At 43.1% G+C, this 25,751-nt stretch overlaps 1 protein-coding gene across 1 annotated transcript in view; it reads left to right on the top strand.

Moving 5' to 3' along the window:
• Nucleotides 1-1,019: 1,019 nt before the first annotated feature.
• nova2 (NOVA alternative splicing regulator 2) overlaps nucleotides 1,020-25,751 on the top strand; it is a 93,764-nt gene continuing 69,032 nt past the window's right edge. The window contains exons 1-3 of the mRNA XM_034701766.1: nucleotides 1,020-1,946; nucleotides 5,806-5,874; nucleotides 25,277-25,420. Coding sequence (XP_034557657.1) covers nucleotides 1,790-1,946; nucleotides 5,806-5,874; nucleotides 25,277-25,420 — 370 coding nt within the window. The 5' untranslated portion in view covers nucleotides 1,020-1,789. The remainder of the gene's footprint in view (nucleotides 1,947-5,805; nucleotides 5,875-25,276; nucleotides 25,421-25,751) is intronic.

A 25,751-nucleotide genomic window follows, 5' to 3' on the forward strand; every position in this document is an offset into this window, starting at 1 on the left:
GCACCTTGGGACTAAAAAACGTCGTCCAGAGTGTAGAAGCTGGAAATCACTGTGAAGAGGGTTTGAGGCATTATTTAAAATAGAGGTGGCTATCCAATGTAACTGATTAGTGTACAGGGATGCTGTGTAAGACTTATCTTACAATGTGATTATTTGCAATGAAAACAGCCAAAAAAGGGTGATTCTAAAGCGAGATGTCAATTATCTGTTCTGACACCTACCCCCTCAGAGCAGTTTTAGACATTACAATGACAACAGAGAAGGTATCAGTGTTGTTGTAGATGGTCTTGTTTGCTTTGCAAGCTTTATCATCAATCAAGCTTTATTTATATAGCACATTTTCATACAAATCAAATGCAACCCAAAGTGCTTTACAGCGATTGAAAAACAAGAAAGAAGCAGAAATAAAACAAAGGCAAGAAATATTAGGGGACAATAATAATAATAATAATAATAAGAAAAACAGGAATAATACAAATTAAAAATAGGAATAAAATAAAATAAAATAAAATAGAGACCAGTGCACACCAAAAATCAAATATGTGTAATTAAAATAAGTTAAAGCATCAAAATTAAGAATACAAATAGTTAAAATAAGTAGATTTTTAGAAAAGGGTAAGGATAAGAGTTGAAAAATAAAACTAAGGCTAAAAATATCAAAACTAAAAATTAAATAAATGAATGAATTAATACATAAAGCAGAATAAGATAACAGTTAAAATTACTCAAATAATAAAGCAACATTTAAATAAATTTTAAAGTAGAAGGTAGGTAATAAAATTGTTAAACCCTACATAAAAGCCAGACTTTTGAGGGTCATAAAGAGGCATCAGTATCAGTTTGTTTCTTAAAAACTCCTCATAGTGCCTTTTTAATTTTTCATTCATTTATTCCTCCAAAAACGTATTGTATGAATTGTGAAATCTGGGGAATCCGAGTTTACTGCGTGTCCCTGAAGGCACCGCGTGGCCCTGTGACGTCAGCCGCTCCCCTGCGCTCCCTCCAGCAGCCAGTCAGAGAAGGGATGCTCTGAACGCAAGACTGCAGCATCTTCACCGAGAGAGCGAGCAGGAAAAAACGTCTCTTTCTCCTCCAGCTCCGGACCCTCCTCACCCACCGTCACCCACCGTCACCCCTGCAGGGTGTCTTCACCATCGGAGTCAGCCAGGACAGAAAAAAAACAGAAGAAGAAATCAGAATAACCTCCAGATATATACCACGGATTTGTTTTTTTTGTATAATTATTAATGCTTCATCGACCTTTCCTTTCCTTGTTCGGTTGATTCCTCCTCTTTGTCCCTCGGCTGTGTGTTTAGTTTCTTTATTTACTGTTGGCTGTTGATGAGGAGCGCCACCATCCTGCACTGCCTGACATGAGTACGCTCTTTTATCCGGTTGCAGCGGAATGACACACATCTCCTAGCCTGCATATCAGAAGCTTGATGGAAGATTGACGCTCCATTTGCACGTTTTTAGTAGCCTTAGATCATCTCCATCTACAGAGGCTTCGGATCTTCTCCTCCTCTGAGCCGCCGATCCATCCTGCGTCTCTTTCTTTCTTTCTTTCTCTCCCTGCGCAGCAGCATCTCTGTACGCACAGCGCACCACGGAGACACACGCAGCTCACGCTCTCCGTACCGTAAGAAACAAGCGTATTTTCAGATTCCTAAATCGCCTCCCTCCAAAGACTCATCTGCACGGCGACGCTGCGTAAAAAACACACACACGGGAACAGGGGGGATTTAAAACGCAAACGCAGCGCAAAGCATCCCAAGAGCAAGCTCGAAAAATGATGGCCGGCGGAGCAGTACAGCAAAACGGGATTTTTTCAAATCCTCACCATCACAATCAACAACCACACATGGAGTCCGATCCCCCGGACTCACGTAAAAGACCCCTGGAGACTCCCACGGAGGCCAGCAGCACCAAACGCACAAACACGGGAGGTAAGTGCAGCGATGGGGATGCGGGGAAGCTGGTTCGGGTTTCGGTGAATGTGGATTCGTCCTGAGGCAGGCAGAGAAAGGGAGAGCAGGTTGATCTGATTCTTATAGAGGACACAGAGACACAGATTTATACATTTAAGCCCAAATTTACGCAGAAATCTAAATTCCGAGGGACAGATTCTTTTAATTCTATTTTCCATCAGTGTTAGAATAACCCGGGCCGCCGCGTCTGATGGGAAGGAAACAATGAGAGGGACCAAGGGGGGATTTGGAGGGAAGCCGTCGGCTCCTCTCGCGCACATCCTGCTTGTTTTTCAGCCTCCTTACATCAGCACAAGATTGGGTGTTTTTAGTGCGTCTTAAGATTTACGCGCAGCCTCAGCGGCCATGCTGGAGCCAAAAACCAGAATGTAAACAAGTGAAAGCCAGATCGGGCTGGTGCGTGATCGCAGGCTCTCATCCAGTGGCGGAACCAAGGGGGTGACCAGGGCCACCTCTGAAAACTGATTGGCCACCCCTGAAATTCTTAAACATGATTGGCCATTTGCCATGTCAGATGTCAGAGGCATTACTTCTATTTAAATCAGTTATTGTGTTGTTGTGTTTCAAGCTGCAGAGACAGTAGTTTCTTTGCATTTGAATATTATTTTTGTTGATGCTTTGACTTTGGACAATCATCTTTGATCATTTTGAGTCCTTAAAGAGTTCAGCAGATTTAAATGTTGACACTCTGTGGAGTTACATTTTTAATGTCAACATTAGAAATCTACAAAAATGTAATATTTTTTAAAAATTATTTTATAAAAGAAGTTAAAGTAGATGTGATTATTGGAGGTAACCCAGGTTTGGGGTAAGCCCCTAATGTATTCCACGCCTGGCCACCCCTTCAACAGTCCGTGCCCCAGTTTGGCCACCCAGGTCAAAACTGTCTGGCTCTGCCAATGGACCAGGAGTGGCCATGGACACCTGAAAACTGATTGGCCACCCCTGAAATTCTTCAACATGATTGGTCATTTGCCATTTCAGATGTCAGAGGTATTACTTCTATTTAAATCAGTTATTGTGTTGTTGTGTTTCAAGCTGCAGAGACAGTAGTTTATACAGGAGAGCAAGACTGAACACACTGGTGAAGAAGGCCAGCTCAGTCCTGGACCCTGTGGAGGTGGTGGCTGACAGGAGGATTATGGCCAAGCTGTTATTTTTTTTAGATATATATTCTGATAGATTAGATATATATATTGACATAGAGTGGTCTAGACCTGCTCTGTTTGTAAAAGCGTCTTGAGATAACGTTTGTTGTGATTTGGCGCTATACAAATACAGATTGATTGATTGATAGTTTCTTTGCATTTGAATATTATTCTTGTTGATGCTTTGATTTTGGACACTCATCCTCATTTTGAGTCCTTAAAGAGTTCAGCAGATTTAAATGTTGACACTCTGTGAAGTTACATTTTTAATCTTAACATTAGAAATCTACAAATTTGTAACATTTGTTAAATTATTCTATGAAAAGAAGTTAAAGTAGATGTGATTATTGGAGGTAAGCCCCTAATGTTTTCCACGCCTGGCCACCCCTTCAACAGTCAGTGCCCCAGTTTTGCCACCTAGGTCAAAACTGTCTGGCTCCGCCACTGGTGATCGCACGCTCTCATCCCGTCGACGGATGACCTTGTGATAATCTCACACATCAGCCACCATCGCCGCTTTGTGTACAATTACACAAGCGGATAAACAAGCGGACTCGTTTTAAACAGCAGGCCTGTGGCTAGCAGACGGGAGGGTGGGGGGGGACCGGAGCGGCTCAGATTGTGTCTCTGTGTTACTGCAGCATGTCGGTGCCTGGATTATATTTTTGTCATGCTTTGCTGTTTTTAATAACCTGCAGCTAGCAGGGAGAGACAGATTTTATTCTTCTTTTTTTTTACCAACAAATTGTCCAATCATGTTTCTTCATTATTCTCTGGTTGGATGAAATATGGATCTGTCACCATGGCAATCACCATATTTGGTTTTTGTTTACATGCTGTCATGCGCCAAGCATTCCCATCACCCGGCATTACAACCATCAGCAGTCTCTCCTGGCCATGCACCTCATCATGGACACCTGGACACACACACTACACCTTTTAATGGGTTATACACACACAGCAGCGAGGAGAGAGGCTTCTTATTGATTTTATGCAGAAATAGAAAAGACTACAGTGGAAATGAAGAGTTGGGCTGTTTTAGGTGACCCACATTTGGGTGCAAACTGTTAACTCTGACTGTCAGTGTGAACTTTGATCATGTTTTAATGAAAAGGACACAAAGAGAAATGTTTCCAAGTATAACTGAAATATATATATTAATATAAAGTGACTGATGTTTACAGAGACAAATACATAGTGATTAAATGTTTGCATTTGTAATATCTTTAAATGAAGTTGCATACAGCTGTTATATCACGCTGGATGTGTTTGAATTTGATTATTTTCATGGTTTAAAAAAAAAAAAGTTGCCAAAATGATTTTTCCTCCAGGCCAGACGAGTCTCTAAAACAGTGTTTAGACTCCTTGGGGACATTTAAGTCTCCTCTGAGACTCAGAATAATTATATGTGTTTAATGTTCGCATATTTTGAGATGCCTGGTGCATAATAAATATAATCAGAGAATAATTGGAAGAAAAAATCAACAAATGAAATTGTGATTTCACTGAATGTTTGATCTGACCGGTGGCATCTGATATTTACTCTGCAGAGGTGTCAATATTTATCAGCCTCACTCTGAACCGGCTTCAAGATTTCTCTGGATCTACTTCTTCAGAGCATGAAGCAACAAGGTCACTGTAATGTTTTTAGAACATAATATCGTCCTGTCCCTTTAAGTGCACGGTGACAGGTGGCACAATTTTAAAGAATGAGTCCTCGGTGTGACCCGCAGAGAGTCCCTGAGGATCAATGAGTTTTTATCTTTTTTAACAGGAAATAACAGGACAGTCATTTTTAACAGTTTGTGCAGCTCTCTCATGAAGTCTGTGCTCAAACAGACACGAGGGTCCCACTGAGGAGGGTGAGAGTCAGGTTAGTGAGCGCTGTTTAACTGCAGGTCGATGCAGCACTCGGAGCACTAAAGTCTCCCCCTCGCTACATGCAAAAACCCACGGCTCACCCTCAGGGGACCCTCCCCCCCCCCCCTGCCTGCCTGACAGTCAGACAGCTCGTCCATTTAGACAAATGAAAAGGTTGAGATGATGATGATGATGAAGAGCACAGCCGAGCAGGCTTTCACTCAGGCAGAGAGGATGGCTGCCTTGCTGCAGGTCAACAACACTCCCTGAGCCGGCAGCATGAGGCTGCTGAGCGGATGATATTTAGTTTAAAATGTAGAAGGCGCTCAAACACACACACACACACACGCCCTCCACTACAGCCCCTAAACATGAAAAACAAAGAGCAGAGCGGGGTCGCAGGTCCTTCTTGAACATTATACACTGAGTTAAATTATTTTTAAAGATGTATTTTTGTTTTTGAATACTGTCCAAGAGTTTGGTCTTGATGATCTCTTCTGACATTTACAGCTTGAGTTTATTAGCCTTTATTTATTCTTTTAATTTGCTTTTTTAAGATTCTTTTCAGATGCACAGTCTGTTTATATTTCTGGCCCTTGATGCAGAAGAAAACTTTCACTTTGCTGAGGCTGATTTGCTTTAAACAGAAGCTGTATTTTAATTTGTATTGTATTGATATTTTTTAAGATGCACTCAGGCTGCAGAATATAGAAGTCAAGTTGCTTTAAGAGATCATAACAATGGTTGTTTTCTCTGTATGATTAGTTTACGCCACACACTCCCCACCCCTGTGCTTCCTCTCTCTGTAGTGGCCTTCCTGCAGCCCCTTTTTGAAACTGAAGGAATTGTATTCCCTCACCAAGAAACTGAGACTCATGGTAAGACAGACTTTGATTTTGATCTTCTTCCTGTTTTTTTACTCTTTGCTGTAACCTTCTTCAATGCAGGACTGATTCAGCAGTGAGAAAACATGCGTGTTTTGTTTATTAAGGCCACATTTCTGCAGAGTGGAACATTAGGGAGGAGGTCTGCCTGCTGCAGGGCCTGACATTTAAATAGGATTTAAATTAACATGTAACACCCTCATGTTTTACTCACAATCCAGAGTAATGCATGCTGATATTTTCTATTGTATGTTTCAGTTCCATGACATCCATTCTCATGCTTTTTATACAAATTCAATGTTTCTTTTGTCATGATATCAAACACATTACTACACAGAAAAGTCCTGCTGACCTTTGACCTCATGCTAGCCATGTCACCAAAGCATTACAGTGTTGTTTATGCTGATTGATCGCTGAAATGTTCATCCTTTGATTGTGCTCAGTGTGACGTGCGATGGCTGCAGAGCGCTCTGTGCAGCTGCAGGAGTTTTTAACAAATGTCTTCTTCCACAGGTGAAATGAATCTGAATTATTCTGCTGGGTTTTAATGAAAGAGTTTTAATTGAAAGTCGATTTTTCCGTGAAGATTTTCCACCAAATTAACAGAGCGATAGAGACATGTAACTAAAATTCAAAGTGCTGTGTTCGTCCTGGGTGAGCTGTTTTCTGCTCATGTCAGCGTGATGACTGAGAAGCGAGAGTAGACATTCAAACTAAGAGCAGAGGAGGAAAGTCTACTTTCTTTTTACCTCTGAGATGATCTTGGTTTGTGTGCAGGGTTATGCCGATGTGTGTGTGTGTGTGTGTGTGTATGTTTGATGAAATCAGGAGGCGACATTAGACCTAAAGATCCGCTCAGCTGTCAGTCGGTGGGGTTTGATGCGACAGGAGACCACTGCAACCGTGAGCCTCATAAATCACAGCTCCGTCTCATAAAGAGCTGAAGGTCTTAAAGAAGGAGAGATCAATGAGGAGCTGCTGTTCACGCCCCCCTCCCCTTCTCCTCCACCCCCGCAGCTCTCTAATCCCCCCCTCACCCCAAACCTCATTCTTATGGCTGCCCCTCACACTGACCCAGCAGGGTTCCCCCTCCTGCATTAAAGGAATTCAGATTTCTCTTTAATCATGTACATATATGATCAGAGGGGTTTAATGAGGGCATGTTAATATTTGATTGAGTATCAGGGGTTTAAACTTAGATCATTTTCAAAGCCAGTCTTCATCATGATTGGCTAAATGACCCAAACTCTTCAAGTGGATTCATTATTGAAGGATTTCCTGCTGTCGGCCAATCAGGGTTGAGTTTTTCAACTAAGACAACATTAATTTTTGAGAAAATAAAACTACTACTACTTCATTAAAGTTGAATATTTGACATATTTTAGATTTGAGCATGACCGAGCTTTCAGGAGGACTTTAGTTAGAGTTGAGTCAGAGCTTATTCAGCAACAAGAAGTCAAAGGATTCAGTTTGTGCAGATATAAATAAGTCATATCTTTTCTTTTTAATCATTTTAAATTAAAAAAACTAACTTTTTGTTTTCATTACATTTTACTCTGCACTTCTGGGCTCTGCATTTCACCCATAAGTCCAATCTTTAGCTGCCTCTCTCACCCTAAGTGACTCAGATTCAGTCCGTTGGAAAAGAAATGCAGCTCTCAGGGAAAAAAACAGCTCGTACCAGCTATTAAGAAGTCTTATGTAAGCACAAACAAAATAAATTGGATGTTTTTTTTCTTTCGATTTTTATGTAGGTGGTCAGAAAATGAACATGCGAGCGAGGTCGCCCACAGGTGTTCCAGTCAGGGAAAAGTTTGCTGACCTGGACGCAAAAGACCTCTCAGTGCTTTCATTAGTTTTTTTGTTTCAGGCTTTTCTTCTTTTCTTCTCTCTGCTCGTCTTTCCTCTCCTGTCTGTAAGAAGTAATGCATTAATTTAGTAAATGGATGGACTGGCAGCCGGCGTTAGGAAGAAGGAGGAGGAGGAGGAGGGGGCTTGAAATGCCCTTGCAAAGTGACATCAGGGGGAGCATGCCAGTAGATTTTAGTGTCCATTTGTTGTGTGTGTCCTTTAAATTTGTGTCTGACTTTGGCTGCAAAAAGCCAAGATGAAGTCTAATTAGAGAAATGACGGAGCGCACACTTAACACACACACACTTAACACACACACACACGTGCGTGCTGTGTATTGAGCCTTGCCTGTACGAGAGGCTTTGATGCTATTGATCGGAGTGTTTTCTGTTCCTCCTGGAGCTGAGCGGAGCAGCTTTTTTTGGGTCGTCCACACAAAGGAGAGCTGTCTTCATCGCATTGATCGGCTGTCCGGGGCTGAGGAGGAAGAAGCCCTAAATTTGGCTTTGAACGCACAAAAAAATGTAGTCGCCACACAGGCAGAGAGGCTCAGTCCTAAATACGACAAACACTACCTGAGAGCGAGGCAGAGAGCCGAGACATACGCAGACATTTTTGAATGACATTTTCAGAGCTTCTTAAACATGGTGGTGTATTCTCAGAATTGGAGGTGTGATAGATGACACTTTGTCTTCCTCTTGGCCTTCATCCTCCGTGTGTTTCAGAACACGGCGTTCTCCTCTGCGACACGCCTGTTTTGTTTAACGGCGAGCTCGATCATTTCTCGTCTGCTCCCTCTCCTCCCAATTCTCTCCATCTTCCTCCTCTCCTCCTCATTCATTCTAATCATGCTCTACTTCAGACCATCACGACTGCACCCTCCTCCTCCTCCTCCTCCTCCTCCTTCACCCTCGTCCTCCCATCATTTTCGTCCTCCACCCACCCCTTCCGTCAATCGCAGGCTGCCGTCGACGACGCTCTCTCGGCAACCGTTTCCAAAGGCTGTCGATCGATTCGCAGCCGCCGTTTGTTGGCAGGACTCCTCCAGCCGGGAGCTGCGACTCTCCTTCTTCTTCTTCTTCTCCTCCTCCTCCTCCTCCACCCTCTCCTCTACCTCCTTCTTTTTTTTTTTTTTCGAGCCACTGCGTCAAAGTAAAAAAAAAAAAAGAAGCAGCCATTGTACAGGGTGGGGTGAAGGGGATGAGAGGTGGGAATATTCCCACAAAGGGAGGCGTGTGATTGGTGGAGCGAGACGCCGCTTACAGCTAGCTGGTCTCTGATAGGTGAGGGGAGCGGGGCGGGCGATGAATATGGATAAGGGGAGCGATGAAAGGGCCGATGCAGCGAGGACGACGGGAAGGGCCCCCGCCTCTGAAATAGCCTTGGTCCATGAACAATACACACACCGCTTTTCTCACACAAACACACACACACACACACATGGAGGGAGAGAAAGGAGGCGGCTGCTTCAGTTATCTTTGTTAGTGTAGCCTCCATGTCTGCTTCGATTTCTACGCAGACGCCCTGATGATGAGCGTTTCAGTACGAAGGCTTCTGATTGGCCCTCCTTAACCCTCTTTTCAAACTGTGTTTCTGGCGCAGGATGTCATTTCTTCACACTCCTCCATCAACTTTCTGTTTCTGACGAACAAATGAAGCTGATTCTTCATCTTCTTCTGACAGGGCGTCTGCTTTTCTGCTCCCCGACGTTCTTAAACTGTAAACTTTAATTCAAGCTCTTTATTCGTTGTTTTCTGTTACGCCAGAAATGAGCGTCATTTTGAATCAAAACATCCTCCATTTTAAAAAACACTTCTCTAAGAATGTGATTGCTTGGCATGAAACGACCAAACACACAGATAGATGCTGCCGGTGTTATGAGTCATCCTGGTACCTTTAAGAGGAGAGGAGCTTTTTTTTAAAAAGAGCACTCTCGTCTGTGATTCGCTGAGGCCGAATTCAAAATAAAGAAATAAGGTTATGTCGCATGAAGCATTAACTCCTGAGTGGGTTGTTTGGCTGTAACGGTGTGTGAGGGAATTACCGTCGATGATGCTGTTTTCATTTGAATCAGGACACAACAGGCTTCACAGAGACCTTTGTCAGCTTCTGTGTGGAGAGGGTGAAGCCGTGTGTGTGCGTGCATTTAAAGTAATAATAAAATGTTAAATTAAAGGTGTATAACTTAAATAATGTGTAAAGTGAACATAGGAAGGGAACAGAATGCTAAGGTTGGAAATATTCCCCCCACTCGCCCTCTCCTGTGAATGTTTATGAGTGACGACGGCCATCTTTCAGACCGAGGACAGCTGGTCAGAGCCTCACTGCTGGAGAGCTTTACATGTGTTCATGTGTGTGTGTGTGTGTGTGTGAATGCTACCTCCCAACAAAAGAACAGAGGACTGGAGGGGGTGTGTTAGACAAAGCCTGCCCCCCCCCCTTCACTCTCTCTGCTTAGGGGAGATGAATATTTCCCCCAGAGGTCAGACACCCTCCTCCTCCTCTTCCTCCTCCTCCTCCTCCTCCTCCCTCTGCGGCTCCCCTCACTCTGCTGATCCTCAGATTTTCCTCCTTAGTGTCAGACTCACATCAGATGTTCAAAGCAGATCCGGACTCCTGTCTGGACCACTCGGGCTCATTTGACCCATTTCACTTTGAGTGTGAAAGAAAGAAACTGGTGGATATGAAAACTGTCAGCTGAATTAAAGAGATGCTGCTTCGTTTACAAACCGACACTGTTTTATTTAGTGATGTTAGAAATATGAAACATTCCCCTCGCCTGATTCAGACACATTTGTAGACAAAACACCGCCTTAATAAATAATAACAAGAAAATAGTGGATCATAGGAATTTAAAAACTCTTAAATTATGCAACTTTTTAAATCAACATCATTTAAAAAAATGTAATAATCCAGCATGTGAGCAATATTTGACTAAAAGGCCGTCCTTTGTTTGGTTTTCTGGCCTGATCCCATCTACTGTACTACAACCTAACACTTCCTGTCCTTCAAAATAAAAGCCTCTCAAGAGATTGACTATTTTTGTCATGAAACACAAACTATAAATGTTAAGTTTTTAAATTAAATCTTAAAATCAGGGAACAAAAAGTAAACAAACATAAATCAAAACAACTCCTTTGTCTATAATAAATCTCTGACCGGTCATATAAATCTCAATCTCTCTTCAGATTATGACTTCAGTCTACTTATTTATGTCACAATGGTTCCATAAATCCTGTATGACTGCTTGGTGTGTGTCTGTGTGTGTTATTTGTATTCACTGTCTGCACTTTGACTCTAAACCTGAAACTCCACCTTGTATTTGGCGCTGTTACATCAAAGTGACTCTATTAAAGAACAGTTCGGTTCTCGGAGCGAGGCGTGTGAGTAAAAAAGTAACAGAACATGAGAAAGGATTTGTGATCCGCAGCCCCCCGCCTCGCCCCTGCAGGCCTGTGGACACCAGATCCCAGGATTTGAGCCTCCAATCCCCCAGCATGGGGAGCCTATTCTGGGCCTGGCGGGTCCGCAGGGGCCTTAGCAACAGATTGGACTGTTTACTCATCCAGTTATGTTGTGTTGGAGGAGAATCTATTATTTATTGTGAATGGCCTCGACATGTACAAACCCCCTGATACCAGATTCCCCTTTGTTGACCCGCAGAGCCTTAAAGATGAACACACACACACACAGGCACACACAGATGTGCACGCAGTGTGATTAAATGACCTTGTCCTTGATAACAAACTTCCTGGGTGTAGAGAGGTGGCCACACACACTCTGCACTTATCACACACACACTTCAGGAAACAGACACGTGCAAGGACAGATTTAAAAACATATTTCTGACTGGATTTGATTGGAGAGGAAGAGAGAGAGGGAACATAGTGAGAGGGAGAAGGGATGACATGCAACCAAGCGGCAACCTCCGGCCGTGAGAATTGAAGCTAATGCAGACGTGTTAAAAACTGCAGTTCATCGAGTGTCCACTTGAGGCTGGCTCTGGAAGAACCGGAAACCACATACACACAAATCCCAAAACCATGATCTTTACAGCAGAAATAAACATGTTTACAGCCTGGTACAAAAAACAAGTGTAGTCTGGATAGCTCGTTTCTCCATCGGCACACATTGTATGGGGGGTGAATTTTTTTAGAACGCAGCAATTTTAAAGATATTAAGATTACAAGTCTTCCAATGAGAGGCACAGCTGGCTTGATTGACAGGCGGGAACACTGTAGCTGTTGGCTAGGAGGCTCAAACTCCGCCTCTTTACGTCACACTCACTCCACAGCAGTTATGTTGAGTTCAACATTTCCAATATGGCCGCCGCCGCCGACTGGCCTCAAATCAGAGCTTCAGAAACCGATGGGTGACGTCACGGATACTATGTTCATTATTTATACAGTCTTCTGGAAGTCATGTTGGGACTGTGAACAGATCGTACATCCAGTGTGAAGAGGACTCTAGCTGCTGTACATGAGGCACCTGTGCCTGCTTCAGCTTCTGCAGCATTTTGCAACATTTGATTCTTACTACCTCTTCTTGTTTCTTAAAGCTCCTCTGGGGAGTTTTTTGCATGCACCAAATACTGAACAGGAGCAGGAATCAATCACACGTCCAGGTTGACTAAGACTTCAGCCCCGGTGACACAAGATAGACGTTTATTGTTGGATCATTTGAACATGTTCGAAGCATACTTTCTGTGTTCATACAGAAGTGAAAAGAAAGACTGTCATCACAGCAGGGAACCCTCCAGACACTCAGACACATTATATACCTGCACAGAGAAGTTTGACTTTGTAATGCTTCTGTAGAAGTTTATCTTTTATTCTTTCATTTCCTGGTTTTGTCTCAGTGTGTTTGTGCTGTCAGAGTGTTGTGGTGTGATAAGAGGATAATTAAGTGGTCATTTAAATCAGGTTAAAAGAAAAAATAAACCAGAACACATTCTCTCTCTGGATGTTATAAACTGGCAGTATGTGTGATATATGTGAGCATGGATCTGTGCTGCAGAAGAACATCTGGTTTTCATTGACTGTACGGTCTTAAACCCACAGAAGTCATGGACTGTTATCCGTATATAACCCACATTATTGTGCACCAAATCGGAGGTCTTAAACGCCTTCATGAGCGCCTCAGGGCTAACTCCAGTGTGAACCTTTCCTGCTGCAGTGTTGGACGCTCAGAGCAGCAGCTTGAACTTTGGAGCTTGTTGGACGTCAGGTGAAAAGTGGAAAGGCTGATAAAGATTACCAGGAGTCCCAGGAAAGGGCGATGGAAGGGTCTGAGAATGACATTGGAGTCCTATCTGAGTTGATATATCACCATTGATTTGTTTTATTTTCCCAAAGCAGAAACATACTTCATATGAGCTGTTTTATGCAGGATGTGCTGCATGTAGAAACAATCATTAGAAAGAAAAACATGCTAACATGTAAGCTAGCAGACATCGCCTCATCATGTACCTAAATCTCTTTTGAGTACCAGGGGTGTAACGATTCTTTTTAACAACAATTCTAATCGTATCATGATTCGTGGTTGCCGATACGATTAAAGGACGATATTGGTTCATTTAGAACGATACGATCCAAAACAATTCAGTGACTTTTCAGCCAAAAATTCAACCAGTGTGACTGTGAAATAAATCCCTTGATACTGGACAGTCCTAGGTTCCTGTTGTTGCTGTGATGTTTTTAGCCTGAGCTGAGTTTTGTCCTTGTCTCTGACTGAACATGCTGGCGAGGCCTGAGGTTTCTGCAGAGCTGATGTTACCTTGATGAACGCTGGAAGAGGCGCCTGGACGGCCGGCGTTGTGTGAAATCCCATGGCGCCTTAGTAGGTGGTTGGATAGATGTGTGGTGTTGCCGTGGTACTTTTACTTGACCTTTACATATCCTACAAACAGCAACTTATTTAGAACATCTCCGTCTTTGCAAAAGCCAAAGTGTTTCCACACGCTGGACTGCAATGGTGGCTTGATCATTTCTGGCTCGCCGGCTTCTCCTCTGCCGTCTGCCATGTTGTCTGCTGGCGCGTGGCGATGACATCACAGACAGGCAGCCTGAATTGGGTAACGTTTAACGTCTTTGTCATTTAAAGTGCAAAAAGACACACATTCATATAAAGTCTGCCGTGCTTAAATCCAATGAGTTATTTCCTAGTAAGGATACAATCGATTTATCACCTTTAAAACGATGTTAGATCAATATATGTCGTCCGGAAGGTCAACTAACTGAGCACAGATCGATGTAGTCGGATCATAGGAATATAAATCGATACATTGATGTAATAGATGAATCGTTACACCCCTATTAAAGCTAGGGTTGGCAGTCTCGGAAAACCAGCATGAATTTGAATGTAGCATTTCCTCAGGACATCGTCTAACCCCTCCCCTCCTCCCTCGGAGCTCCTCCAAAACGACGCCCCCTCCCGCTCACATGCACGAGTGCCGCTGACTTGCGACCATATGATGGTGACTGATTCAAAACCGGTCCTCACCAAAACATTCTCATAGTGAAAGTTAAAAACACAAACAAACATGGCTGCTGTTAGTACTCACAACTGTCATGCTAGCATTATCCAGTTGTACTGGTGACACGATATCAGGAGTTAAGTTATAATACACATGTAATACTGTAACAGCTCTACTGTTTGTTAAACCTGTTCAGTGTAGATGTTCTTAATTCCTACAGTGTTGACGGTCAGTGAAGGCATCAGGAGAGGTGTAGAGTGTGTGAGTGGGAGAGAGGAGTGGTTGGCGTGATCACGGCCGACAGTGACCGGTTATTAAAACTAAACGTGTTCACGGCTCGGCTACAGCGTCTGGACGGACGCTACAATACATCTACATTTTCTGTAGGACTTACTAAATGTCATTAATTCTTCTGCTTGTCAGAGCCCCCATGGTGAGAGCTTTTTAGACTCTGATCCAGACTACAGTCCTGAGCAAAGCACCTGATTGGGTCAGAGGGGACAGGCCTCAGGTCGAGCGAGAGGGGCAGTCAGTAGAGTCAGGGGAAGCAGAGGCAGGAGACGGGGACGGAGAGTGCACGCCGGGGAAATGTACGCGCAGGAGGAGGGCAGAACGGCAGGGCGGGATTTGATTGGTTTAAAATTTGGGGAGCCAAAAAATGGTGATTGGTTGGTGTTTTCCCAGGTTTACTCTGGCTGTAGATAGCAGCTTTTCTTCACTCTTTTTTAAGAACACATCATGTATTGATTACCATCAGGACATAAAGATCATTTTAACCAGTATGACAAAAAGTGGATCTAAATCTGACGACCAAACCCCAGCTTTAAGTACTGTGTTTTTCATGTGTCTTGATAAATTTTAGAATTAGAATAATAAGTCATATTTTTGAGTTTTGTTTCACTAAGTTGCTCACATGAAAAGTGACAATGTGAAGTTTTAAAACAGACTTTGTGAGACGACATTGAACCCTCCTGATTCTCCCGCTGCTCCTCCTCACCTTCCTGATTGCAGCTCATGAGACTGTTTGTCTTTTTCAGAAAGTTGCAGACTTGTTAGAAAAGCCTCCAGGTTACCCCTCTGCTGAGAACTCCCATGTCCCACGTTTGATCCTAAAGTTATTGTGCGACAACCTGCAGCTCTCTGCGTGAGATTTAGGTCACTGCTGGTGTTGTGCGTCCTTAAAAGAATCCTTCCTGCGTTCTTTGTGACAGCTACAACATTAAGAAGTAATCAGTAACAATCAGCACATGTGTAATTATGGTGTTTTTTTCCTGTTCTTATTTGGACTGGAAGTTTACATGCTCATTATGCTGTCAGCATGAAAGAATGCGTGCACACGGGGGGCTGAGATGTCTTTTGATGATGCTTCATATTCACAAGAGCAGAAAATAGTAGCAGGGAACAATGAGTGTGACATCATGCTGAGACATCAGGTCTCTCTCCACACACTGACGCTAACCAGCAGTGTGCTATTACTGTGTTATTTCAGCAGCCATGAAGGTTAATGCTGCCGTGTTTCGGGGTTGAACTCGGTTACGTGTCTGAAATGCAGTTTTTAAAGCGCTGCGGTGAAAACGAGCTTCAGCTGGATCCCAGAAAACTTCATCTTTCTGAAGAATCGCAGAACTTTTCAGAAAGAACAAATTACTTCAGGTCAACCACAAACAGTCTGCTCAAACACCCACCACCGCCGCACAACTTTCTCACCATCACATTATCATTCCCGGAGCAGTGGGTGGGGGTGTCGTGTGGGCGAGCCTTACGTGACCCCTGTCAGATTTTCAGATTGGTGTTGACACTGATGGGTCAGACGTGGCTGGCAGAGCCTCGGGCTGCTTATTATGCTCGGATGGATCGGCGTGCATGAATATCACCTGCACCTCTGGGATGTGGGATGACACGCTGAAGGGAAGCGTGGGGTTTAATTACGCATAATTAGAATCGGCGTCAGTGTTAGGTAGATAAATGAGGCTTTGGCTTTCCTGTGAGGAAGTGAGGAAGTGAGGAAAAAATGAAACTCCACTGTTCTGTTTGTGTGCCGGGTTCATGGATCAGGATGACATCAGTGACATGAGTGGAGGGATAACTTTAATGACAGAGAAACGTAGAATCTATACACTGCTCATGTATCAGCAGGACAAACAGTCTGTGTGGAGAGCAAAAGCAGGCAGAACAAGTGCTCTTTAACGACATCTGATGACAGGTTATGCATCTCTAAACAGATATCTGACAAAGTTTATATTTTTATCATGATGTTGTTCATTCTGCAAACTTGAGACTTTACATTTTTGATAAACCTGGCTTTTTGGGCCAGAATGAAGCGTCTACATGTCTTCTGTTGAACTGAGACCTGCTTGTACTTAAAACAGATGAACAGGCGCTAACCTGGGGAGGTAAGGGACTAAGAAGTGACAGAATTTACATTGCAGACGTGAACGTAGTGCAGCAAAGGAAGTCTTGGCTGGAAGTTGTTTTTCCCTGGCTGCATAGGAATTACTGAAAAGTGTGCACCTGTTCCCAGAGGTATATGTCACCTCTTGATATCACACGATGATAGACGACCGGTACTAGGATTGGAAATGAGGTGCAACAAGTGCAAAAGAAATCACGAATGAGGAAGCAGCTTCAGAATACAAGATGCATCTCAAATAAAAGACGTCATGTTTCTGTTGCTAAAAAGGTTAATTTAGTTGATTTTAATATGTTGTTGTCTTAATTTGTAAAGTTTCAGCCTGAGCATCTAGAACAGGGGTTCCCAAAGTGTGGGTTGGACCCTCTGGGGGATCATTAGATGTCTTCCAGAATTTTTATTTTCTTAAATTAGTACATTTTAACCCATTAAAGTAAAAAATACCTACAAAAATAGACGCTAAACTTGAAATAAAACCTTGAAAATAGAAAATGTAATGAGTTTTCTGCCTTTCTTTGTTGCCAGATGACTCCTAAGTTTAGGGTTAGTGAACAGAGAATTATCAAAACATCAGTAGCAGCAGGTTAATTCATAACGGCACAGGAAACACAGACACATGCTCATATAGGTAGGCTAATTTTCTGTAGACCAGGTAATTGAAGCCACATTAAATCACTTTGAGGGACAGAGGGGGTCCAGAGTCTGAGGCACCTATATTTTGGGGGTTGCTGGCTGAAAAGTTTGGGAACCCCTGGACTAGAGTCACAAAACTCTGTAACCCAACAAGTGTCAGGTATTTTGTTTTAGCCGAGTCAGTTTGGTAGTTTTAGTCTTTTTATTCTGTTTTATTTATTAATAAAGCATTAAGCTAACCTGTTTTTAAAATGCACAGAGAGAAAACATCAGGTCTTTAAGTACCGAGCAGAGAGCTTATAGAGTCTGCTCACATATATCTGAGACGTAAAGAGCTTTCACTTTGAACCCAGACAGAAAGCTCCGTCTCTATTAAACCCTTTGCATACTGTTTTATGTCGCAGGCTTTTAAAAGGTGCTCATAGACCTGATAAAACCAGAGGAATGCTGGGAAATCTCTGCTGTAAACAGAGTGGTTCAGCATGCTGCAGTGTGGGAGGAAGAGGCAGAGAGTGCAGCGCTGAGTTGTTTTTTTTTTTTTTCCTCTCCTGGAAGTTAGTTTATATTTATGAAAATTGAGTCATGGCACTTCTCAAACCTGCTAAAAGCTTATTTCCAAAGTGTAATTCAATCTGTGTTATAAAACCCTGTTAACAAACTCCACAGTGGACCTCTGCGGGGCGGCTTAACCACACAGATACGAGGTTAATGATGCGCACACAGCTGCAATGAGTGTTTCTTAAAAACAAACCATGTGACACATTTATAGAAAATATAAATTATGTCCACCATCGTGCATCAGGACTGCATCAATTCTGCATATATGAACACACTTCTTTAAACTCCCTATGGTAGCAAGTTCACATGTAACCATGCAACAGTTACAAGTGATGAACATGAGTCACTCATTACATCCTCGTCTGTACATGATGAGTCATGTAAGCAAGGTGTGTAGGCTTGTTTATGAGCCGTCGGAAATAGTCTGTGTGGAAGAGGTGTCAGTGAGTGTGTGTGTGTGTGTGTGTGTGTTCTCTGTTTTCATCTCTGCAGACGAGCTTTTGTTTTTGTGTGCATGTGTGTGCATGCATGTGTGTGTGTGTGAGTGTGTGAGTGTGGGTGTGTGTTTCATATTTACCAATTCCCCGGCCTTATTAATACAGGCTGGTTATAATTAGCTAGCCTCTATCTAAAGCAGGTCAGTCCAAGGCTTCTCACTCAAAGTGGGTCACTGCAGTACGCTGAGCAGAGGAGGGGAGGAGGAGAGAAGGAGGAAAGAGGTGGAGGACAGAGAAGAGAAGGGGACAGAAGAGAGAGAGGTAGAGAGGGGGAACAGACAGTTTGAGGCCACAAACATGAGATTTTTTTTATTTTGAAGTCTGCGATCAAAGAGCGTCTTTGAGAAGTGTTCAGAGCGACCAGGAACTTTATCAGCACAACAAACATTACATCATTGTTTTCACTCTGCAGCTGATTAGCCAGCTAGCCTGAGGATGCAATGATACGGTTGTTGCTGCTAAACTGAAAATGTAAAGATGGAGAAAGTTGCAAGACGTGCAAGTTTTTCACAGACACCAGACTCTCTTTTCTCTTTCTAACATCTCCCCTCTTTCCTCTCAGTTCTTCCTCTTTTCTCCTCCATGTTGGTGTGGGGGTGTGGTACTGGGATGCCGCTGCAAACAGTTGAGCCTCCCCGAGGTGTCGTGGGCCTAACTTAACGAAACACAGGCAAAGAGAGGCGCCCACTTGATAACCCCAGTGGTGAACTAGCTCTCGCCTCCCATCTGTCCCCGTCTACCTCGGGGTAATGGGGAACTTTAGGAGCTATGGGGTAGTCTTCTGAGAACAACTGAAACTATTTTTTAAACATCATTAAATCCCAAACAAGTTCATCTTTTATTATCTGAACTCCAGCTCAGAGAGGTTGAGGATGAAGCTAATGTTTACATCATTAAGCCTTCGTCCTGAGAGACACCGGCTCTCGTTCAGCCTCTCTTCACCTCACATGACTGAAACACCATCACACCAAGACTCTGACTCGTTTGCATTAAAGCTGCAGGCTTTTTCTTACCTGTCCAACTTCTATTAAACTTTGAAATGTAAATATATCTAAACTATATTCATTTGATTTCTTGTTAAGTTTCTGCAAAGTTGGGCGGCTGTTATATGCGTCTTCGACTTCTTGTGCTTGCTTTCTGTCGTGCACCAAAACACATAGACTGTTTCATTCATGCATGAACATATTTTGAAGTAAAACCAAATTCTGATTCTTATTCTGGTTTAATAATCTTGCCACTCACTTAAAAAGCCTGGATTAAGGCGTGGATTTAGCCTAGTGTTTACATTGAGGACCTACTTGGCTGCCAGGGTTCACTTCCAGCCTGCATCCTCTTTCCTGCTTGTCAATCCCTCACACTCTCTCTCCTCGTTTCCTGCTCTATCCACTGTCCTATCCTCTCTACATAAAGGTGCAAAAGCCCCAAAAGTCTCACTTAAAATAAGAAGCAGCCTGGCTAAGCTCTAGAGATTACATTATGTGTGAACAGTAGTTAACTTTTAAAGATTATAAAGAGTTTTTTTGTTTTGCTTTGGTAGTTTCAGTCATCTTTGGAAGTTTGTTGTTTAGCTAAGGTTTGAGAGAGTTGCTTCAGCCTCCATCTTCAGTTGTAGAAGAAGAGAAAAAGAAATCATGCAGATGGATGATAAACAGATAAATAGATGGTAGAAGAGTAGAAGAGGAATCAGGGGAAGAAAAGGGTGAGGGATAAAAGTGATTTCAGTGAGTGCTCCGTTCAGAAATATTAATCCTGCAGTAGAAACATCTGACTTCCTCGTGTACATCAGGGAAATGTCATTAACACGAGGTTTCAACAAAGAAGAGCCGACCTTTGACAAATTAAGAGGTGTGTAAACTGAGGTGAGCTGGCTTTTTTCTCTCCTCTTCATCCTCGCCGGAGCTCCTGCAGTTTGTGTTTCATCACTCGGAGCCGAGGAAGGGCCGGGGAGTGTCGGGTTTCCTGTGTGTGAGCTCAGGCTTTGACTTGGCTGAACACTCCGAGATGAGAACAGGGTTTTTCACACTGCGAACAATGTACTGTTACCACGACAATCCCTTTACAAACAGAGCTCAGGATGAAGGTTTGGAGGAGTTCCCTCAGACAAGAGCTTCACTTTCTGAAAGAAGTTACACCCCGAGTCTGCAGAGTCTAAATGTCAAATACTGATTATTATAACATACTCTTTTAATGAAGTCACTGAACAACATTTGTGCCACCACAGTGATGACTTTGACACTGGAATATCTCTAAAATTTCTAAAGTGGCACTTTATATAAAAGTTCTTATTTAAGGATGTATCTTTCTCAGCTCTGAGTTTGGGGAATCTTAGCCTCCTGCATCTGTCCGATATGACGTAAACTCAGAGTTAGCTCAACAGTCAGGGCTGTGCACGCCCACACAGTGTTGGGAGAGGGTCCAACCTCATCATCTGAATAAGTGAAATCACATGTAAGGGTGCAGGACCGGTGCTAAGGGTCCTCTCAATCCTCAGTTTGAAAGGTTTCATGACATCACCAGTGAGACTGAAGGAACGTCGGACATTTTGAAAAGTTATTGTGTGATAGAAATGAAAATGAATTAATGTTTGTGCAGAGCTGAAGCTACAGATGTTTAAAGCTTGTACACAAACACATTTATTGAACACTAATCAGACATCTCCTCGGGTCTCTTCAGGTATAAATGATTAGATTTACCTGTGCTGATGTCACCCTTCAGTTTGTTTTGAAATTAATCATGTAGTTTGGGATTTTGACGGTTGCCATCTTGGTTTTTTGGTGCTATGTTTGCATGAGAGGGTGAAGATGGAGTGGATGGAGGTTTACCTTCAGTAGGGGAGGCTGTGTCTCAGTGGTAGAGTGGGTCATCTGTCAATCACAGGGTTGATGGTAGGGTTGCCAACTTTCTCCCTACTAAATAAGGGACAGGTGTACAGTGCCATGGTGGTGTGATCATGATGTGTGAATTCAGCGTATATTCATATTCTGACTAGAAATGCAGAAAGTGTGTATAGTCCCTTTAATCCTTACTGTATCATTATGTAACCTCATATGAATAAACCTCAAAGAAACCACAGTTTGGCTCTTTACATAAAAAAACAAGCAAAAGAAAAATTAAATGCAAAAGAGGAGTATGACTCACCTAATGTACTTTTTCCATGGATACTTTTTGCTGCTCTTGACTGACTCAAGCAGTCTCTTGTCCTTCTGCACAGCCAGAGTTTTTGCAGGACTTGGTGCATTTGCGCTGTATACAACTGATGCATGTGAGGGGTCCTGTGATTGGATGACAGGCGGTGTGATTGGCACATGATCTGCCACTGCCGTTCTTTGAGTGCAGTCTGCTGTATTTACAAGAGTTAATAATCAATATTCAGGACAATTGAGGTCTTGTATCAAACAAACCAATTTATCCCAATATACGGGATGTCCTGGCTAATATGGGGCAGTTGTCCACCCTAGTTGATGGTTCTATCCCAGCTTCCATGGTCCACATGTTGAAGTATTTGGATTAGATACTGAACCCCAAATTACTCCCCGTAGTGCTTGTGTTAATACATGTGACTGGACACTTAACTTAGCATCTTCTGCCATCAGTGTATGAATGTTGTGTGATTAGCAAAGCGCTCTATAAGCACCGTCCATTTATAATTAGAGGTAACTGGTATTAATAGGTAGGCTAGTGTTTGTTAGCTTGTCGCTAGCTTTGATAAACTCTGTTTACTGAAAACATTCCTCCGCCACAGATTTTACTTCTCAACTGGAGGCCTCGTGAGCATTAATAACTACAAACCGCGGTGTGTGGGCGAGCTGGGCCTTTTACTAATTAGAAGTATTTATGGTGATGTGTCACAAACACCTCAGCTCCAGTGCTGTTGTGTTGCAGTAAAGAGATTAGGAGAGTTATTGGTATTTAAAGGTCTTTAATAACCTTCAGTGCAGCTCCATGGATCATAACTCTGCCCGCGTATAGTCACACTCAAGCACACCGTCGGCATGCCGTGTGTTTTTTACAGTTCAGTGTCTGCAGCTGTTCGTCTTGGTGTCAGACAGAGAACAGCGGTGTTATGAGGTGCCTCGCCCTCGTGAGAAAGTGTGCCCCTGTAATAATAATCCTATTTTAATCTGCCTCCTGAGGTTACGTGTCCTGGATTATCAAAGATGGAGAAAGCTGCCGGGGAGGGAGGCTGAGACTCACTGAATCACTTTAAAGAGACAAAACGCTGCAGGAGCGTCAGAGAGGATGTGTGCAGAGCAGGTTTTAATATCACATTCACAACCTCAGAGTGAAATTACAGGAAAATAATAAATCTGTCCTTTAAATGACAGAGAAGAGAAGAGATCTGTGGTTTCTTTGAGAGTTCCCTCAAAGCAAAGTCCATTCTTATTGTATCATCATTTATATTCAAGGTTTTAAAGGTCCTATTCAAGACCTAAGACAACATTTTCCAGCCGACAGTCAGGTCTGTGATTCCTCCTGAAACAGAGAAAGGAGAGAACTACAGTGGCCCATGAGGTTCATTCAGTTTCCCCACTCTCGTGCTGCATTGTTAAAAAAGCAGCATGCAACAAGTAAAAGGTTGCAGGTTCAGCGGCGTCTTTGTTTCAGGTCACCGTGTCGCAGCGAGCGGCTCTGAACGAACACACAGTGACTCCGAATGTGTCCTGACCTTTTGATTTCTTCCTCTCGTGGCTGCAGCTCGTAATTTTTCACAACAACCTGAAGCACGAAAAAACGATGTAGCTGTTTGTTCCCGTCTCTGATGGGAGAGTTTGGGAAATTACAGAGATGACAAACACGAAGTAGAAAATGTCAAACTTTATTAAGTCAGAGAACACACACCTGGAACCTGCTTTTAATGAACTCTTCCACTGGAGGTTCTGTTGAGAGGAGTTCATCCACACGCTTTCACTTTAGTGCTCACAACATATTCTGTCTCCTGAAGAAACACAGTGTTTGTGAACGACTGGATGCAGCACAGTTGTTGTTCTGGCTTCATGATACTCATATCAAGTAATTACTGAGAGATTATAACAACCTCAAACTATTAGCTAGACGATACTTCATAAAGATCCCAAAACTGTGTGTCACATATTTATGGCAGAACCCAAAAAGCAGACTAAGACTTGTCTTTCCCAAAGTTTATTGTTGAAGTGCAGGGCGAGGGGATAGCTGGTGGGGGTCCTGGGGTGCTGAGGGATCCAGACTGTGGTCAACAGGCAGGAGAGTGAAGACAGTGGCAGAGCTTGTAGCTGAAGGGTCCTGGAGACAAAAAACACAGGTGTCAGGTGGGATCAAGGTGATGCTACCATGTAGGCATAACAATCCGGCAGGGACTGGATGTTGGGGCAGGGTTCTTGTAGGCTGTGGTGATTGGATGATGGCTGGCAGGAGTGGGATCGCAGATCCAGTGCAGGTGAGCAGAGAGTGAAGGAGACAGGGCAGGAGGAACTGTGACACTGTGCACTCAATAATGAAGTTACCTTTACCAAATCTAGACCTTTTTTAAATATTTAACCTTTGATGGTGTGCACGAATAAGTCGATGAGCTATTCATCCAAAAAAAAATGTGTGCACGAGGTCATAAACATGTTTAACTTTGCTGTTAAAACATGCACTCCAACATGGGTGTTAATAGGGATTCCTTGGCTTTTGGAGCGAGCCCCAAGTGGACACTCAAGGAACTGCAGTTTTTGCACTTCTGCATTGGTGTCAATTCTCTTCACTGGAGTTTACTGCTTCTAAAAAACACAGCCCCTCCATGTTTGTTTGAGTTAATCATCATCTCATTAAATGTTCAGAGTGTGTTAACCTGAGGCAGCATGTGGGAGGAGAGCAGCGAAGATACAGATGCTAAAATATTCAGAGCAATGCAAACAAATAATGCATGAAAATACATCCAAAAAGAGAGAAATGCAAAGACTAAAAGTAGAAGTGATGAATTTTATTTTCTTGCTGAAAGGCCTCCTACTCCCCCTCAGAATAAACAGATAAATGCGTTTCCTGTAAAGATGTGACTGCAGCTTCAGCGAGCGAAGACTCAAAGACATCTTTATCCCATCGGGGTAATTAGCAGAGCTCAACATGAGGTCACATAAAACATCTTCCTTTCAAGTCCAGAGTTTACACCTCATCCTTCAGAGCAGGTGTGAGTCCACGTAGAAAGTGTTTGTTTGTTTTCCCCTCGCTGACATGAGCTTATCTGCATGTTAATGGATGCATGTGTGTGTCTGTGTGTGTGTGTGTGTGTTTGATGGCGGGCATGTGGTGTTATGCACCGGCGAGGCGCTGCATGCACTTTGGTCAGGTTGAATCTGATTAGCTTTAATAACAAAACCGACAGGCAGCACATTCAGCTCCCTCCCCTCGTGGCGAGGCGGTGACGAGGAGCAGATTCCTCGGGCCCCGACGCTGAAATTAGATCAGACCAATCTGGAGAGAGTGTTTAGAGGCTCGCACAAATGGACGTGCAGAGAAAGGGGAGAGATAACGCCGACAGGGAATCATCTGATTATGGAAATAATTAGTTGTCATGGATATCAGTCATCGTTTGATGTGATTGGGTGGATTTATGCAGCTTCAGGAAGCTGAGGAGGGGGAGACGGATGGAGAGAAAAATGATTCTGCTCTGGCGTAGTGATGCGGCACCGACTCGCAGCTGTTCTGTCAGACTGTGATTGCTGACAAACACTTTGCTTTCTTTTCACAGTTTACATCAATCCAACAAAGTGATCCCTGCGCTGCATGAGACAGGATTTATTATCCGACTGAATTCAGAAAAACTGCTGAAATCTATTAAAAGTGCTAAATAAACTCAGAGATATACGGCAGCATGAGGACAAAGGTTCATCAGGGTTAAAAATGCACACTGTAGCTTCTTCTCATTTCTTCTTCTTCTGCTGCTTTATTGAATGTATGAACAACACAGCCTGCAGAAGCTCTCTCTAACTTCCTGTTTCCTGTTTCCTGCTACAGAGGAAGGCGAGTACTTCCTGAAGGTTTTGATTCCCAGCTATGCGGCGGGGTCGATCATCGGGAAGGGAGGTCAGACCATCGTCCAGCTGCAGAAAGAGACTGGAGCCACCATCAAACTGTCCAAATCCAAAGACTTCTACCCCGGTAAGACTCACACACTAGAGCGCTGTGACTGCTGCTATGGATGGATGGATGGAGGGATGGATGGATGGAGGGATGATGGGGTTAGGGAAGTGACAGAAGACATCACCTTTAGATGCTTTTGCATGTTCATATTCCTTAGGTGTCCCTACATGTGCATGATTCAAGCTCAAAACATAAATACAAAAGTTATGCTTCAATAAGAAGAAGCAGAAATTAAATACTCAACATTATCATTTATTTTTTGTTGAACTATTTATCTATATGCTGCACAATTCCAAATGTGCAGCACATTTGGTCAGTAACACAAAAACTTCAAATAAATTCATGAAGC

This window comes from Notolabrus celidotus, chromosome 14 (genome assembly GCF_009762535.1).
Source record: "Notolabrus celidotus isolate fNotCel1 chromosome 14, fNotCel1.pri, whole genome shotgun sequence".
NCBI classification, from domain to species: Eukaryota; Metazoa; Chordata; class Actinopteri; order Labriformes; family Labridae; genus Notolabrus; species Notolabrus celidotus.